This window comes from Phoxinus phoxinus (assembly GCF_949152265.1).
Source record: "Phoxinus phoxinus genome assembly, chromosome: 15".
Taxonomy (NCBI): Eukaryota; Metazoa; Chordata; class Actinopteri; order Cypriniformes; family Leuciscidae; genus Phoxinus; species Phoxinus phoxinus.
Window position 1 is genome coordinate 25,651,381 of NC_136890.1, and position 14,749 is coordinate 25,666,129.

At 37.7% G+C, this 14,749-nt stretch overlaps 1 protein-coding gene across 2 annotated transcripts in view; it reads left to right on the forward strand.

Moving 5' to 3' along the window:
• Positions 1-14,749, forward strand: part of prkcz (protein kinase C, zeta) — a 100,729-nt gene that overhangs the window by 1,812 nt on the left and 84,168 nt on the right. For both annotated transcript variants that reach the window (XM_079638565.1, XM_079638566.1), the window contains exons 2-4: positions 12,896-13,017; positions 14,041-14,130; positions 14,447-14,497. In XM_079638565.1, coding sequence (XP_079494691.1) covers positions 12,896-13,017; positions 14,041-14,130; positions 14,447-14,497 — 263 coding nt within the window. The remainder of the gene's footprint in view (positions 1-12,895; positions 13,018-14,040; positions 14,131-14,446; positions 14,498-14,749) is intronic.

Below are 14,749 nucleotides of genomic sequence, written 5' to 3' on the forward strand. Positions count from 1 at the left end.
ATTTAGATTCGTTTTCGAAACCTCAATGTGTAGTCGAATAGCATTCTTAAACAAGGCCTTGACCATGTCTTGAATGTGTGTGGGAGGGTGGGTTCATTTGATTTGAAGGAATTAAATAAGGATATAAGGGAAATAAGGGATTTAGGTGAATAAAGAAAAAATAAATTACAATTAATTGTAGTTATGAATCAATTTAAACAATTTTGCAAATAATATTTTATTTTAAAATATGCCCACATTCACTTTTATTCGTGTGTCGTGTCTAATATCTCGAAAAACGCAAACTTCACTTTGAGTTATGAATTGCATGAGTCATGTAGGCTAAATGATAGCATATTTTTAATTCAAAATGGCAATTCAAAAGTTTGCGTCACTGGATATTAGGCCTGTCGGTTGTTGACCATTTCTGTCTAAAAAAAGTTGTCAAATATTAAACGTTTTGATTCTTACATCTTACCACGCACTCTTTTACCATTAATTCTAAAGTGTCACATTGGAATTCGCACTCATCTTCTGCTCTATGGTGGTTATTCTTAAAGGAATGGTTTGCACTAAAAAGAAAATTAATTTATGAAAAATCTTTTGGGTGAACTATACCTTTAAAGGGGTCATGATGCTATTTTCAAAGTGTATTGGGTGTAATAGAATATGTTAACAAACATGCTTAAATGTTAAAAAATAAAAAAATTCTCCTCTATGCTCAATCTTTCTAAAATGCACTGACACTTCTACAAAGCCCCTCCTTCCGAAAAGTGCAGCAGTGTGCTCTGATTGGCCAGCTGACCCAGTGCGTTGTGATTGGCCAAAGACCTCAAGCATTTGTCGGAAATGTAAATCCCCTTTACCATAATCACAAGATTCAGCTTCCAAAGACAGTCGTACTCGTCAAACTGTCCTCCATTAAATGCGCTACACACACACACACACACACACACACACACACACACACACACACACACACACACACACACACACACACACACACACACACACACACACACACATTTGGGTTGTACTATTCTGGAACATTCTTAACCACTGATTCCTTATTGCGTCCACTTTAAAGTCCACCAAATAAAGTGCTTTTGCTTTCGCATTGAAACACACAGTGTCTCCACGACATGGTGGCAACATACTACGATAACTGCCTTTTTTATTTGCGTATGCATTTGGGCGGCATTATGCAAATATTTCCACATAGTGATTTATGTGAGGGAGAATTCGATCGAGGCGGTTCAGCTAGGTCTGGTTCTGCATTCTTTTAGATATAATCTTTTTGTGGGAGACTTTGAGTTTGTAACTTTGCAGATCTTATACAACAGCTACATAACACACTAAAGCAAAAGGAAAACCTTTAACACTTATATTTGTGACAACTGGCAATATTAATTTTCACACCTTGGATTAGAGAAGGTGACACTCCAAAACAGTTACTTTTGTATAAATACAGTTTTGAAAAATGTAAGAGATTAGATAGAAAGAGAAATTCATTCATTCATTCATTTAATTCAGCCTTTAATGTTGTAAGTTCATGCTGTTTTATGGGGTAAAAAAGCTTTGATTGTATTTTTCTCTTCTGTTTCAAATGTAATATTTAACTTCACTTACAGTATTATTTAGTCAGTTTTTCAAATAATGAGGAACATGGATTCTTCGCTTTTGTTATATTAATATTCATATCTGGGGTGGTTGTTTTGCATTCCATATAGCAAAGCATGAGAAAATGCACCATAAATCATTGTTGAACTGCATGCTTTACATATTTATGCAACATTATGTCCAGCTAGCTTAGTGGGTGGAGAAAAGAAAGACCTTTGAATCGAGAGCACAATTACCTGTCGGCGTGCCAGAGAACTTGGTTTAGGAAGTGAAGAGTGAATATAGTTCCTCACTGTCTGTGGAAGTGTGAATTCTCTCTTACACGAGTGTGCAAAAGAGCTCTCTAAATTTGGGTCAGCCTTTTTAGTGCATTTTGAAAGCCTTGGTGATTCCCACTTCTAAAAATATTTTGGAGGAAGTTAGCACCAGGCGGGACAGAGATCTTGGTTACTGGCTGACAACCTGAGCCAGGCAGTTGCCTAGCAACAAGTTATAAGCCTCAATAATGACACTTTTTCACAGATTCCAGGCACTGTTTATTCAAGCACAGACCTCTCGGTTTCAGTCCAAAACATTTCATTGTTGAGCAATCAAGAGAGAGATTACACGGTTTTAAATAGCACATCTCTACGGGGAAATTGCCTGTGAGTCACCTGAAGTGTCACGTTTTAGCTTTGTACATTTCTAATAGACAGAAGTTGTTTGTCATGCTGGTAAAAAGTGTACGCTGTTTTGCCATATATAAAATGTCCCTATTACTTCTGCTTGTCAATCATTTTGAGAAGTTTGGGTTTGCTGATGTGTTTAAGGGTAGGGTTTGTGGTTGAAGTGTTGGGGGCTGGTCTCAGTGGCTAAATAGAAGTTAGAAAAAAAAAAACTTTGTTGATGCTAAAGCACTTGATGTTATCGCACATAAATTAACGGACTGTATTTTTCATTGGATTACTTTAGGTTTTTAGTGTTCATTTTGTTAATGAAAACTATGGTGAATAATCGACAACAAGCTTTTTTCTCTCGACTAAAGGCTGAAATATACAGTGGGGCAAAAAAGTATTTAGTCAGCCACCAATTGTGCAAGTTCTCCCATTTAAAAAGATGAGAGAGGCCTGTAATTTTCATCATAGGTACACTTCAACTATGAGAGACAAAATGAGAAAAAAAATCCAGAAAATCACATTGTAGAATTTTTAATGAATTTATTTGCAAATTTTGGTGGAAAATAAGTATTTGGTCAATAACATAAGTTTATCTCATTACTTTGTTATATACCCTTTGTTGGCAATGACAGAGGTTAAACGTTTTCTGTAAGTCTTCACAAGGTTTTCACACACTGTTGCTGGTATTTTGGCCCATTCCTCCATGCAGATCTCCTCTAGAGCAGTGATGTTTCGGGGCTGTCGCTGGGCAATTCAGACTTTCAACTCCCTCCAAAGATTTTCTATGGGGTTGAGATCTGGAGACTGGCTAGGCCACTCCAGGGGCCTCATGTATCAACACAGCGTACGCACAAAAACGTTGCGTACGCCAGCTTTCACGCTCACGGTCGGATGTACTAACAGTGAAATTAACGCGAGAATGTGCGTTCCTCCACGCCAATTTCATGTCTGGCGTACGTACATTTCTCATTGTTTTTGTCCGTTGGCGACTCTTACAGGCAATGAAGTGAAGTTGCAAACATTACACAACGAATTGTTCTACAAGTCAGTGATGCGCGGGTTGATCCAAAATGAGCGGGTGCCTGCGGTCACCCGCGGTTACGAGTTATCCAAAAATATTTTTAATGATATTCGGGTCGCGGTCGGTCGGGTCGTTTGAAATAAAGATGCCAATTAAACCTTTGTAATTTATACAGTACTAGACACAGTTGTCTATGAAATACAGGTCTACACTTTATTGGCTGAATAACTGGTGCGAAGATGACGCACGAGCTCAGTCTGCAGGCATAGATGAAAGTGGGAAATCCTTATTTACCTTTTGAATGTTGAGCGTTATTAACTTTTGAATAAAAGCTGACGCGGGACAAAATGCCCGATTTCCCAACACGTTGAACTGAGCAATGCCATTGTTCCATTTGAATAGGTTACTTTTAAACGCATATAGCTCAGTAATGTCAGTTTTATGTATTTTCTGAGAGGGGGCGGGGGGGATTTTTGTTGGGAAATTCGGGGGAGAGACGCACACTTCGGTTAGACTGGATAAACACATGCAGCATCCTAATTGTTAAGGAAATGAAACAAAATAAATGAATAAATCAAGCCTTTATTAAATAACACTAGGCTATATCATACAGCATTCAGAAAAATTTGCACCCCTAGTTCCTCCGTCTATGGCCCAATGACGCTACGATGAGCATTTACTAGCTACTTTAAAAAAGGAAGCGGGTCGGGTACAATATTTTCTTTCTTTTTTTTTGCGGTCCGAGTTGCGGGCGGGTTTTCTGGCCATTTACAGTGCGACTTTCAGATCCCACCGCATTGACGGCATCAGCCAAACTCTCCCACTCATATTTTTTCCTTTTGTTATTAATTCCGGAGGACAAAGTTCCAAATAAAATATTTTTTCTCGTTTTTACCTCCGATAGTAGCACCTCCAATTCACTTTCTGTAAAGTTTCGTTTCTTGCCGCTTGCTTTTAGCCATTTTCTTGCTGCTTTCTTTTGCCAAAGTGGACTCATTACCATATTTAAATTTATTTAATTAAGGGAGGAGACTGGATGGGGCGTTGTGCTCGTGCATGTGCACTCAATTTTACGTTAATTGGGATGTACAAAGAGAATATGCGTGGGATCCTTCGTACGCAGAGATTCATACATCTGTTTTTTTTTGTGCGTACGCAGATTTACAGCTTTGTCCGTACGCAATGTTTTAGTATGAATTCAACGCAAGTCTTTGTACATGAGGCCCCAGGACCTTGAAATGCTTCTTACGAAGCCACTCCTTCGTTGCCCGGGCGGTGTGTTTGGGATCATTGTCATGTTGAAAGACCCAGCCATGTTTCATCTTCAATGCCCTTGCTGATGGAAGGAGGTTTTCACTCAAAATCTCACGATACATGGCCCCATTCATTCTTTCCTTTACACGGATCGGTCGTCCTGGTCCCTTTGCAGAAAAACAGCCCCAAAGCATGATGTTTCCACCCCCATGCTTCACAGTAGGTATGGTGTTCTTTGGATGCAACTCAGTATTCTTTCTCCTCCAAACACGACGAGTTGAGTTGGTACCAAAAAGTTCTATTTTGGTTTCATCTGACCATATGACATTCTCCCAATCCTCTTCTGGATCATCCAAATGCTCTCTAGCAAACTTCAGACGGGCCTGGACATGTACTGGCAGGGGGACACTGGCACTGCAGGATTTGAGTCCCTGGCAGCGTAGTGTGTTACTGATGGTAGCCTTTGTTACTTGGTCCCAGCTCTCTGCAGGTCATTCACTAGGTCCCCCCGTGTGGTTCTGGGATTTTTGCTCACTGTTCTTGTGATAATTTTGACCCCACGGGGTGAGATCTTGCGTGGAGCCCCAGATCGAGGGAGATTATCAGTGGTCTTGTATGTCTTCCATTTCCTAATAATTGCTCCCACAGTTGATTTCTTCACACCAAGCTGCTTACCTATTGCAGATTCAGTCTTCCCAGCCTGGTGCAAGTCTACAATTTTGTTTCTGGTGTCCTTTGACAGCTCTTTGGTCTTGGCCATAGTGGAGTTTGGAGTGTGACTGTTTGAGGTTGTGGAAAGGTGTCTTTTATACTGATAACAAGTTAAAATAGGTGCCATTAATACAGGTAACGAGTGGAGGACAGAGAAGCCTCTTAAAGAAGTTGTTACAGGTCTGTGAGAGTCAGAAGTCTTGCTTGTTTGTAGGTGACCAAATACTTATTTTCCACCATAATTTGCAAATAAATTCATTAAAAATTCTACAATGTGATTTTCTGAATTTTTTTTCCTCATTTTGTCTCTCATAGTTGAAGTGTACCTATGATGAAAATTACAGGCCTGTCTCATCTTTTTAAGTGGGAGAACTTGCACAATTTGTGGCTGACTAAATACTTTTTTGCCCCACTGTACACTTTATACTTTATATACTAAACAGATTTTAAAATACCAGCACCCGGTTTGACTAGTCCCAGATTAAAATGCATGTTTGAGATGTTTTAAATTTGCACTGACATATCTTAAACTATGCCACTGCCATTGTTTTGTTTCAAGATGCACCCCAGAAATGTTTTTTTCTAAGGCACGTTTATAAGCTAATTAAATGCCCTTATTAAACTAAGGCCTAGTTCTGGCTCAATCTAAACCCTGTTTGTGAAACCGGGCCTAGGCATCATACACTTGATAACTTTGTAAATAGTTATAGAAGAAAAACTGGAATAAATTTCTCAAATGACGAGAATCGTTGTGATGATCATTTTGAGCAAAATAATTGTGATTATCAATTTAACCAATTTGCAGCATGACGAAATGTGACTAAGTTTTCATTGACTAAAACTATGAAATGCCCAGACATTTAGTCAACTAATACTTAACTAAACAAACAGCAAAAAGGTTGACTAAATATGATAAAAACTAATAAGTACAATTGACACAGGACTAAGACTAAATAAAAAAATACCTACCTAGCTTAATATATATATATTTTTTAAATTAATTAAATGTATTCCTGTGATGTCAAAGCTTTTACTCCAGTCTTCAGTGTCACATGATCTATCAGAAATCATTCTTCTAATATGCTGATTTGCTGCTCAAGAAACTGTTTTATTACGTTATGGATTTTGCTAAATTATAATGGTTCTTTTACATAACCATAAACAAACCTTCATCTCTTGGCAATACACTGAATTAACATTAACCAAAAACAAAAAAGGAGTGTGTAAACACACTTGAGTTTAACTTCACTCAACCATTGGCAGCCTGCGCTGCCAGCAGAGAGTTTAACTTGGCAGATATTTCTCATTTCCATTTCCAGTGCTGGACTTTAGTCCGGGACTCATGAGGTTCAGAGAGATTTGATTTGCTACAGCAACCACACAGACAATGTAGATAATGCGCACCACCCATAAATCACCACCATATGGTTAAACCAAGTGAAGCTTTAGTGACCATTATAATGTTATCAAAATTCTCATTTTACCAATGATATTGTTTTTTTTTTTGTTAAAAAAAAACAAAAACAATTTTATGAGACGTCTGAATGCACCTCAGAAATGTATAGTCTGATTTTGAGAACAAAACATTCAGAATCAGTGAATAGGCCTTAAATTCCACTTAAATTCTCAAGTTTTAGTGCTAAGTTTAGAACACAGTGACATCATAACGCAGACTTACTTAGCATCCTTAAACCTTTTCCCATCATGCAAATCTTCTCTGGGAATTTGAATGTTTATCCACACTGAACCTGATGACACTATTCTCCATAGAGACAGGACGTTATTTAAATTCTCTGAGCTTCATCTCTTGTGTGGGGTTTCCTCATTGGCTAGTTGCAAATAATTCTATTTGAAAATAATTCTCATCAAGGCTGCTGCATTTATTAAATCAAAAATACAGTAAACAACAGGGAAATATTATTACGATTTAAAATATATTTTGTTCATTCCTGTGATGTCAAAGCTGAATTTTCAGGATCCTTAGGCCAGTCTTCAGTGTCACATGATCCTTTCAGAAACCATTGTAATATGCTGATTTAATGTTCAAGAAACATTTTTTTATTATTATTAATGTTGAAAACACTTTAATATTTTGTGAAAACTGTGTTGTATTCTTTTCCAGGATTCTTTGATGAATAGAAAAACATTTATTGGATAAAGAAGACTTTTGTAACATAAATGTCTTTACTTCTATTTTGATCAATTTAAGGCATCCACATAAAAGTATTAGCTAACATACTTACATAACCTTTTAATTTGAATGGTAGTGTATGTCTAAGACATTTAGGGGTTCTAATAACTGGGTTTGAATTATTTCCATGTTCATATACCACATTCATCTTATTTAAGTTAGACAGATACGTCCTTGTGTTCAGAAACAGCAGAATGCTGAGTATCTTGACACTTTTTTTCTGTACTATTAACATTTTGGATGGTGTTTTGAATTTGGGATGGGTCAACTTGTCATCCAACAACCAGCTTTGCGACCATCGTCCATTCCTATGCAAAACACCATGATAGTGCCATACTTTTTGTTAGTGCTTTTATTTTTTATTTTTTACATGTTTTTTTCTTGTTAAATGGTTATCAGATCATTTTCACAAAACTCAATCTGTAGTGCACTAATTCACACTATCCGATTATGAATCATAAAAAGAGGTTTAGCTGCTGACTAATAAGCTTCTGTTTAAAAATCAAACTTTTTTTTGTATAAAATCCCTGATTAAAAATAGCACTGCTAATTCTTCGAGAGAAGTGTGTCTGCTGTCTTGAAGAATCTCTGCCTAATCTCAGTGTTTTCCTTAGAGGAGTTTATTTCTTGACGTTGTGATAGCTGCTAGTCACAACTTTTGTCAAATGTTTGAGTTTATGTTATGCTGTGCCAGAGCAAATTGCCAAATGCATGTGTGATCATTCACAAATCAAGAGTTCAAATTGAACCAGAAACTCCTTATTCATCACCTCTGTTCTTCTTCTATTCAGTGCAAATAACATCATTGCCACTCTTATGAGTCTCTTATGACTCTATTTCAGAACCACCATTCTCTGTTTTAATATGGGGTGAGAAATTAACACCTCTGAAATGGCTTTATTTAACTGTTGGCATCCTCAGGGATGGTTAGCACTTATTAGTGTTAATCAGAAATGTTTCACATGGCTCGCTCTGGAATTGAATTTCCCTGCCAGCCTCTTCAGTTGCGTCAGTGCCGAGAGAAGCGCCATCCAAACGCCAGGTGCTCGAGGGACTCTTAACGTTTATCAGTTGATCAGGCCTTAGAGAGTCGTGCAGTAGGAGACCCTTTCACCCCCAGCTTCAGTGCGGGCCAGTCGCACGGGGGCTGAGCATGGTTGGGGACGGATGGAGGCATAAGGGCAGGGTGGCAGATGATAGACTCATGATGAAGGTTTCCCCGCTGAGGGGCAAGCTGCTATAGAGCTCATCTCAGCAGAAACACACACACACACACACACACACACACACACACACACACTCACACTCACACACACTGTATAGCTGACTACATCACATTTTCCATCCACAAAGGAACTGTGGAAGTTCTGTAGACTGATTTGTAAAACTATCGTAAATGCGCTAAATATTCAAGATTTCTAAATGAAGGTAATTTTTTCTTTAGTTTATATATATATATATATATATATATATATATATATATATATATATATATATAAATATAAGTAATATATAAGTAAATATAAATATTGCAATTGAACCAAGCTCTTTGTATGATTAGATAAAGAAATGTATAATAATTGATGATAAAGTATAATTTATATTATTTATCGTGAACCTTTTTTGTTGTCACATTCATATTTTAGCAAGTAAGGATTTAAAATAATAATAATAATAATACAGTTTTTTTCAGTCGCTAACAAGCGTTTGTCCAGCCAGTTGTCACATTTTCAAAACTCTAAACACAATTAGCACAGCATCGGTCTTTTGTGGCCATACCATTCACACATTTCATGTCGTTTTCAAACAATATGCAGTCAGTGAACACATTTCCATAATGCTTACATTTTCTTAACAGACAAGCTATACCTCCCAACAAAACTATGGATTGTTTTTGTAGTATTTACGAATGTTAACACACAACATCCCAAAATAGCAAAAACAATATTCCAAACCTTAGATACAGTATAAAAACCTCTGCTTCTGCAATGATCAGTTCAAAAACAATATATCTCAGCTGATAACAAACAAACAATTGAATAATTGACACAGAGCTTATTTATGTTGGGTAAATTGGACCAACCACAGCTGATTCCAGTCTGGCTTCGACTGGCTTAGAGTGGCAGGGGTTATTTTTTTCTATTACATTGACACTTATACAGTAAAAGAAGGACTGTGAGGAGTGATGTTTTTGGAAACAGAAAGAGAAAAAGACAAACACTGTAATGTCTGGAAGAGGAAGAGTAAGAGCAAGGGGCCCAGTGAGAAGAGCAGGCCCAGTGAGAGATGCAGTGAGAGATGTAGTGAGAGGTGCAGTGAGCCAGTGGACCCTATAATACCGAGCGCATCCTTGCCTTTCTCAATGATCTCCACCAGCACCTGGGTCCAGAGCAGGATGAGGAGGGTGAAAACATGAGGACCTTTGTAATTACCTGGGACAATGTGGCTTTCCATCATTCGCAAGCAATAACAACATGGTTTGAAGTCCACCCAAGACTGGTAAGTCTCTTCCTTCCACCCTATTCACCTTTCCTCAACCCCAGAGAGGAGTTATTTTCTGCATGGAGGTGGACGGTTTATGACCATCAACCACATGACCAGATGTCCCTCCTTGAAGCCATGGATGCTGGTGCAGGGACATCACAGTTCATGATTGCCAAGGGTGGATCCAACATACCAAGTGGTTTTATCCCAGGTGCATCGCCTTGGATAATATCAGATGTGATGTTGATGAAAACATGTGGCCTAACCCTGAAGATCGCAGAGATTAGATACAGTAATTTTGTGCTTTTTGCTGTTGTTGTTTTTTTTGTTCAGAATGCTCTTATGTGTTTCATGGATATTTTGTTCACTGTAAGCAATACTGTAAAACTTTTTCTGTTCTATCATACCGTGTTTCTACTGTACCTCCTGTAGTAAAGAGTAAAAGGAAAAAAACTGATTTGCTTTTTACTGGAATGCTTTTGAATGAGAACATTACTGTACATGTGGACATACAGTTCCCAACCAAGACATTTAGTGTAAAAACGGTGGATTGCATGGTTTGCATGCAAATACCTGTAAAACTGAAACATAAAAGTCTATGCAGTTTTTGTAATGTCAAGAATAGCCAGTATTCTGAAACCTGGTGTACTTTGATTGACTGCATGTACCTTGTGAAAAGAAATCAAGTGTTATTCTTTGACAGAATAATTTCATTTTGAGTCAGATTTCCAGTGTTTTGGTAAAGTTAGTGTGTGCAGAGAAAGATGTGTTCTATTTTGAAATGAAGAGTTAGTATATATTTAACAAAATGTGTTTTTGAGAAGAAAATTAATCATTTGGCCAATTGTGTTTTGTAGGTGTGAGTCTGTGTTAAGAGTTTAGAAAAAATATCTGAAGTATGGGTAAGCGCTTGTTAGCGATTGAAAAAAACTGTAATAATAAACAATACTGTATAAATGTAGCCTGGGAAAACCCAGACCACTTCCGGCAAATTTAGATTTGCTCTGCAAGTGGTCTGGCAAAGAGCCCATTGAAACCCATTTCCAATCCGTCGAAATCGCGGCACCAATCAGAAACGTTGGGGCGGGCTTTACACGATGACAACAGAGCAGAGACGGTGACACAGATTTTGTACATTACAAAGATAGATGCCGCCGGCGCCGTGGAACATCACAACATCACTCGTTCGAATCAGCTATCGCGTCTGTTTCAAGCGATTTAAAATGGTCATTTTCGTTAAAACCCGAGCAAAAAACAGCACTCGAAGCCTTCATATCTAAAAAAAGATGTGTTTGCTGTCTTACCAACTGGATTCGTAAAAAGTCTGATATACCAGCTTGCCTCGTTGGTGGCTAAACGAATGGGCTCTGCATACGTCATGTCCTTCATCGCTCTGATTGGTTTTAGATCTATCCAATTGCGCCCAGAGCCATTTGAGCGACGTCCGTTGGTGACGCCCCTGTGGAAATGAATTGTCTATGGAGCTTTGCCAGACCCTAACTCAGTTACAACTGAGAGTGGTCTGGGTTTTCCCAGGCTAGTATAAATGGTCTTTATATTCAACATTTCTAAATGTTTTTAAAGGTCAAAAGAAACATTGTAATTTTAAACCTAGCTCTTTATATGATTAGACAAATAAAAATGATTTAAAATAATTTATCATAAAATCACATTATGAAATAAATGTTTTTCTCCAAAACTTTTATTAAATACTTTTTGCAACCTTCTTTTTCCAAGATAACAGCTCTGAGTCTTCTCCTATAATGCCTGATGAGTTTAGAGAACACCTGACAAGAGATCAGAGACCATTCACCGAATCTCTCCAGATCCTGCATTCCCAGATCCATGTTGGCGCTGGCACTTCTTCTCTTCAGTTCAGCCACACTCATCTTCTATATGGGTTCAGGGACTGGGATGGCCATTGCAGATGCTTGGTTTTGTGCTCAGTGACCCATTTTGATGTTTATTTTTGGATCACTGCCCTGTTGGAAGATCCAAACATGGCCCATTATAAGATTTCTAGCTTAGGTTGTCTGATTTTTTATCTGTTGACTTGATATTTGATCGAATCTATGATGCCATGCATGTATCTGAACAAGATGTCCAGGACCTCTGTCCTTCATTTTACACATGGGGTACTTTTTTATCCCTGTGTGCACCAAACCATTAAGTGTTTGCTGCCAAAAAGCTATTTTTTTGTTTCATCTGACCATGTAATTTTGTACCACAAAAATGAACATACTGAACATGGCTGATAGCGATATGATGGCCGATATATTGTGCATCCCTAGATTTAAACATTTCTTAGTAATATGTTTGCACTTGTGTACCTGGCTTAAACAACCATCTCTATCTGAAGTGATTCTGAGCACAGCACCAAATCATGTTTTCTTGTACTTGGCTCTCCGGCAGCTTTTTCCCTCTGCAGTGTGAAAGTGGGACCGGGACCAGACTAGGCAGCTGTGTACTAGAGGCTCGTAAGAAAAGTCTCTTGTATCCAAACAGATGTGGCTTGTTTGGCTGTGAATGCACAGTTTCAGTCCAGTGTTGCGAATTAAAGCCACAGAGAACATTTACAGCTCCTCTGAATAAGACATGCATGATTCTGGGATGTGATTCTGGGACTAATCTGTTGACTTTCTATTCTAACTACTGTACTTGTGTGAAGTTTTTTGGGGATGCTAATCCGCTAAAAATATAGAAACTAAAAAACGATAAAAATAATAATCTAAAACTAGTTGACTTCACTAATTGACCAGTCATTTGCTGGACAAGTTGTTGACTAGTAGTTAGCCACCGTGACCCATTCCTAGCGTAATGTTATACAACAGCTAGTGTTTAAATGCAGAAGTCCAACTTAGGTTGCGTCTTTTATAGTGTGAAATGACTTGTCTTATATCGTTTACCTTTAACCAAATAAAGCCCATAATTAAACAAGAGGATTTTACTGTTCTCAGATGCCTTGTTTTTTATTTGTAGGGACATGCTGATCTCTGACTTGGATTTGACCATGACGTACACAGAGGTGTGTGAGGAGGTGAGAAAGATGTGTGGTGTCCGCAGAGAGATGCCGATAACACTCAAGTGGATCGACGATGAAGGTATGTATGACCTTTGAACTTTGGCCTAAGTGGCTTCAGCAGAAAAGGGAAATTGATTCAGAAGTAGAGTAAGTTAGTACATTTTAATTAGACAAACCGACAAAAATTATTAGACTAAATTATTATTAATAAAATTTAGGGCTGGGGGAATTAACCCGTTAATCTTTGCGATTAGTTTGAGATGTTTAACGCATAAAAAAAATAACGCAATTGACGCTGCACTTTTTTTGCCTCGTTTTTATGACTTCCTGTTGCGGCTTTCCTACCGCTTCGGAGAGAAATGTAGTAGCACGTTCATCTGCCAGTCGTGGGTCTTTCATGCGGAGACTCTCCTCATGTGTTTGCAATTGGAATATAATGATGCATTTAAAAGTTAATGGCTAAACGTGTCTTTACAAAAGTTCACAATGCTGCTGCAGATGCAATATAAGGTAGACAACATTGAATAAATACATTTTCGTCAGGTTAGATACTGATAATTAATCACTCAAACAACTTTATCTAAACCTCTCTACATAACCGCTGGACTCGCGCGTCCTCCATGTCTGTAGTTTTTTTTAAACACTTTTTCCACTCGTGTTTGTATAGTTCTAACCGAATCCTCGTCCAACGCGCGACAGGCTGTGGGCAATATTAGCCATTTTTACAGTTTTTCTCTGAATCTGGGGGTTCTCAGCCCAGTCTTGTTATTGTTATCTAAAACTGTAAAATAATTTTTTTTATGAAAATAATATGAAATAAAATATAAATATTAGATGAATAAAGCATATAAATGTTGCCTTGGCAAATAACTAAAATAAGTTTAAGAGGTACTAAAATCAAATAAAAAATAAATAGAATTATTAAAAAAATATAAAATAGACGCTATTGCAAAATATTAATAAATAATATAATATACAAATAATACTAAAATAACACTTCCCTAGACTCCGAGTTGAAAATCCCTGGGCTAAATGTCAACTATAAATATTGCCCCATGATATTTTAGACTGTTTGTTTGCATTGTCATTTCTTGTTTTTAAGGGGACCCGTGTACCATCTCATCCCAGATGGAGCTGGAGGAAGCATTCCGGATCTACAACCGGAACCGGTGCTCAGGACTCCTTTTGCATGGTACTCATTGATTCTCATTGAAAATTAATCTATTTTCCGCTTGTTTTTTTCAATTACTCCAGTAGTAGAATTACTCTGTCTGTATTTGTCTATTTATAAAACGCTTAATGCAGAATCAAACCACACAGCGGAAATCCGCCAAACTACTCAAAATATCATGCGTACACTGTACAGCTAAAGCACTTAATAAAAGTTCAATTTCTTTAGAAAACTTTGTATTTGCAAATTTCACATTTGCTGACCCCACATCTATAAATAGATAAAACCACTGGACTGAGTCACACTCATTTCTCTCTGTCTTTCTTTCTCTGTGTAGTATTCCCAAGCATTCCTGAAAAACCTGGTATGCCGTGCCCTGGAGAGGACAGTAAGTCAAAAGTATTTCCCCTGTGCTCTTCAGTGCTGATCAGGCTGAAAGAGGTCATTCTGTCAGTGACAGTCACTCAATACAGTAAACAGATTTAAAATGATCTCTTTCAAGTCTGTGAAGGAAGCATTCGGACTGGTTTTTGGGACCTGGATCAAAAGATTCTTTGAAAATATCTCACTTATAAGAATAATGCATCCGTGAATCGGAAATTGCTACTGCTGTCAGAAACATGCCACGAAGATGTCAAGA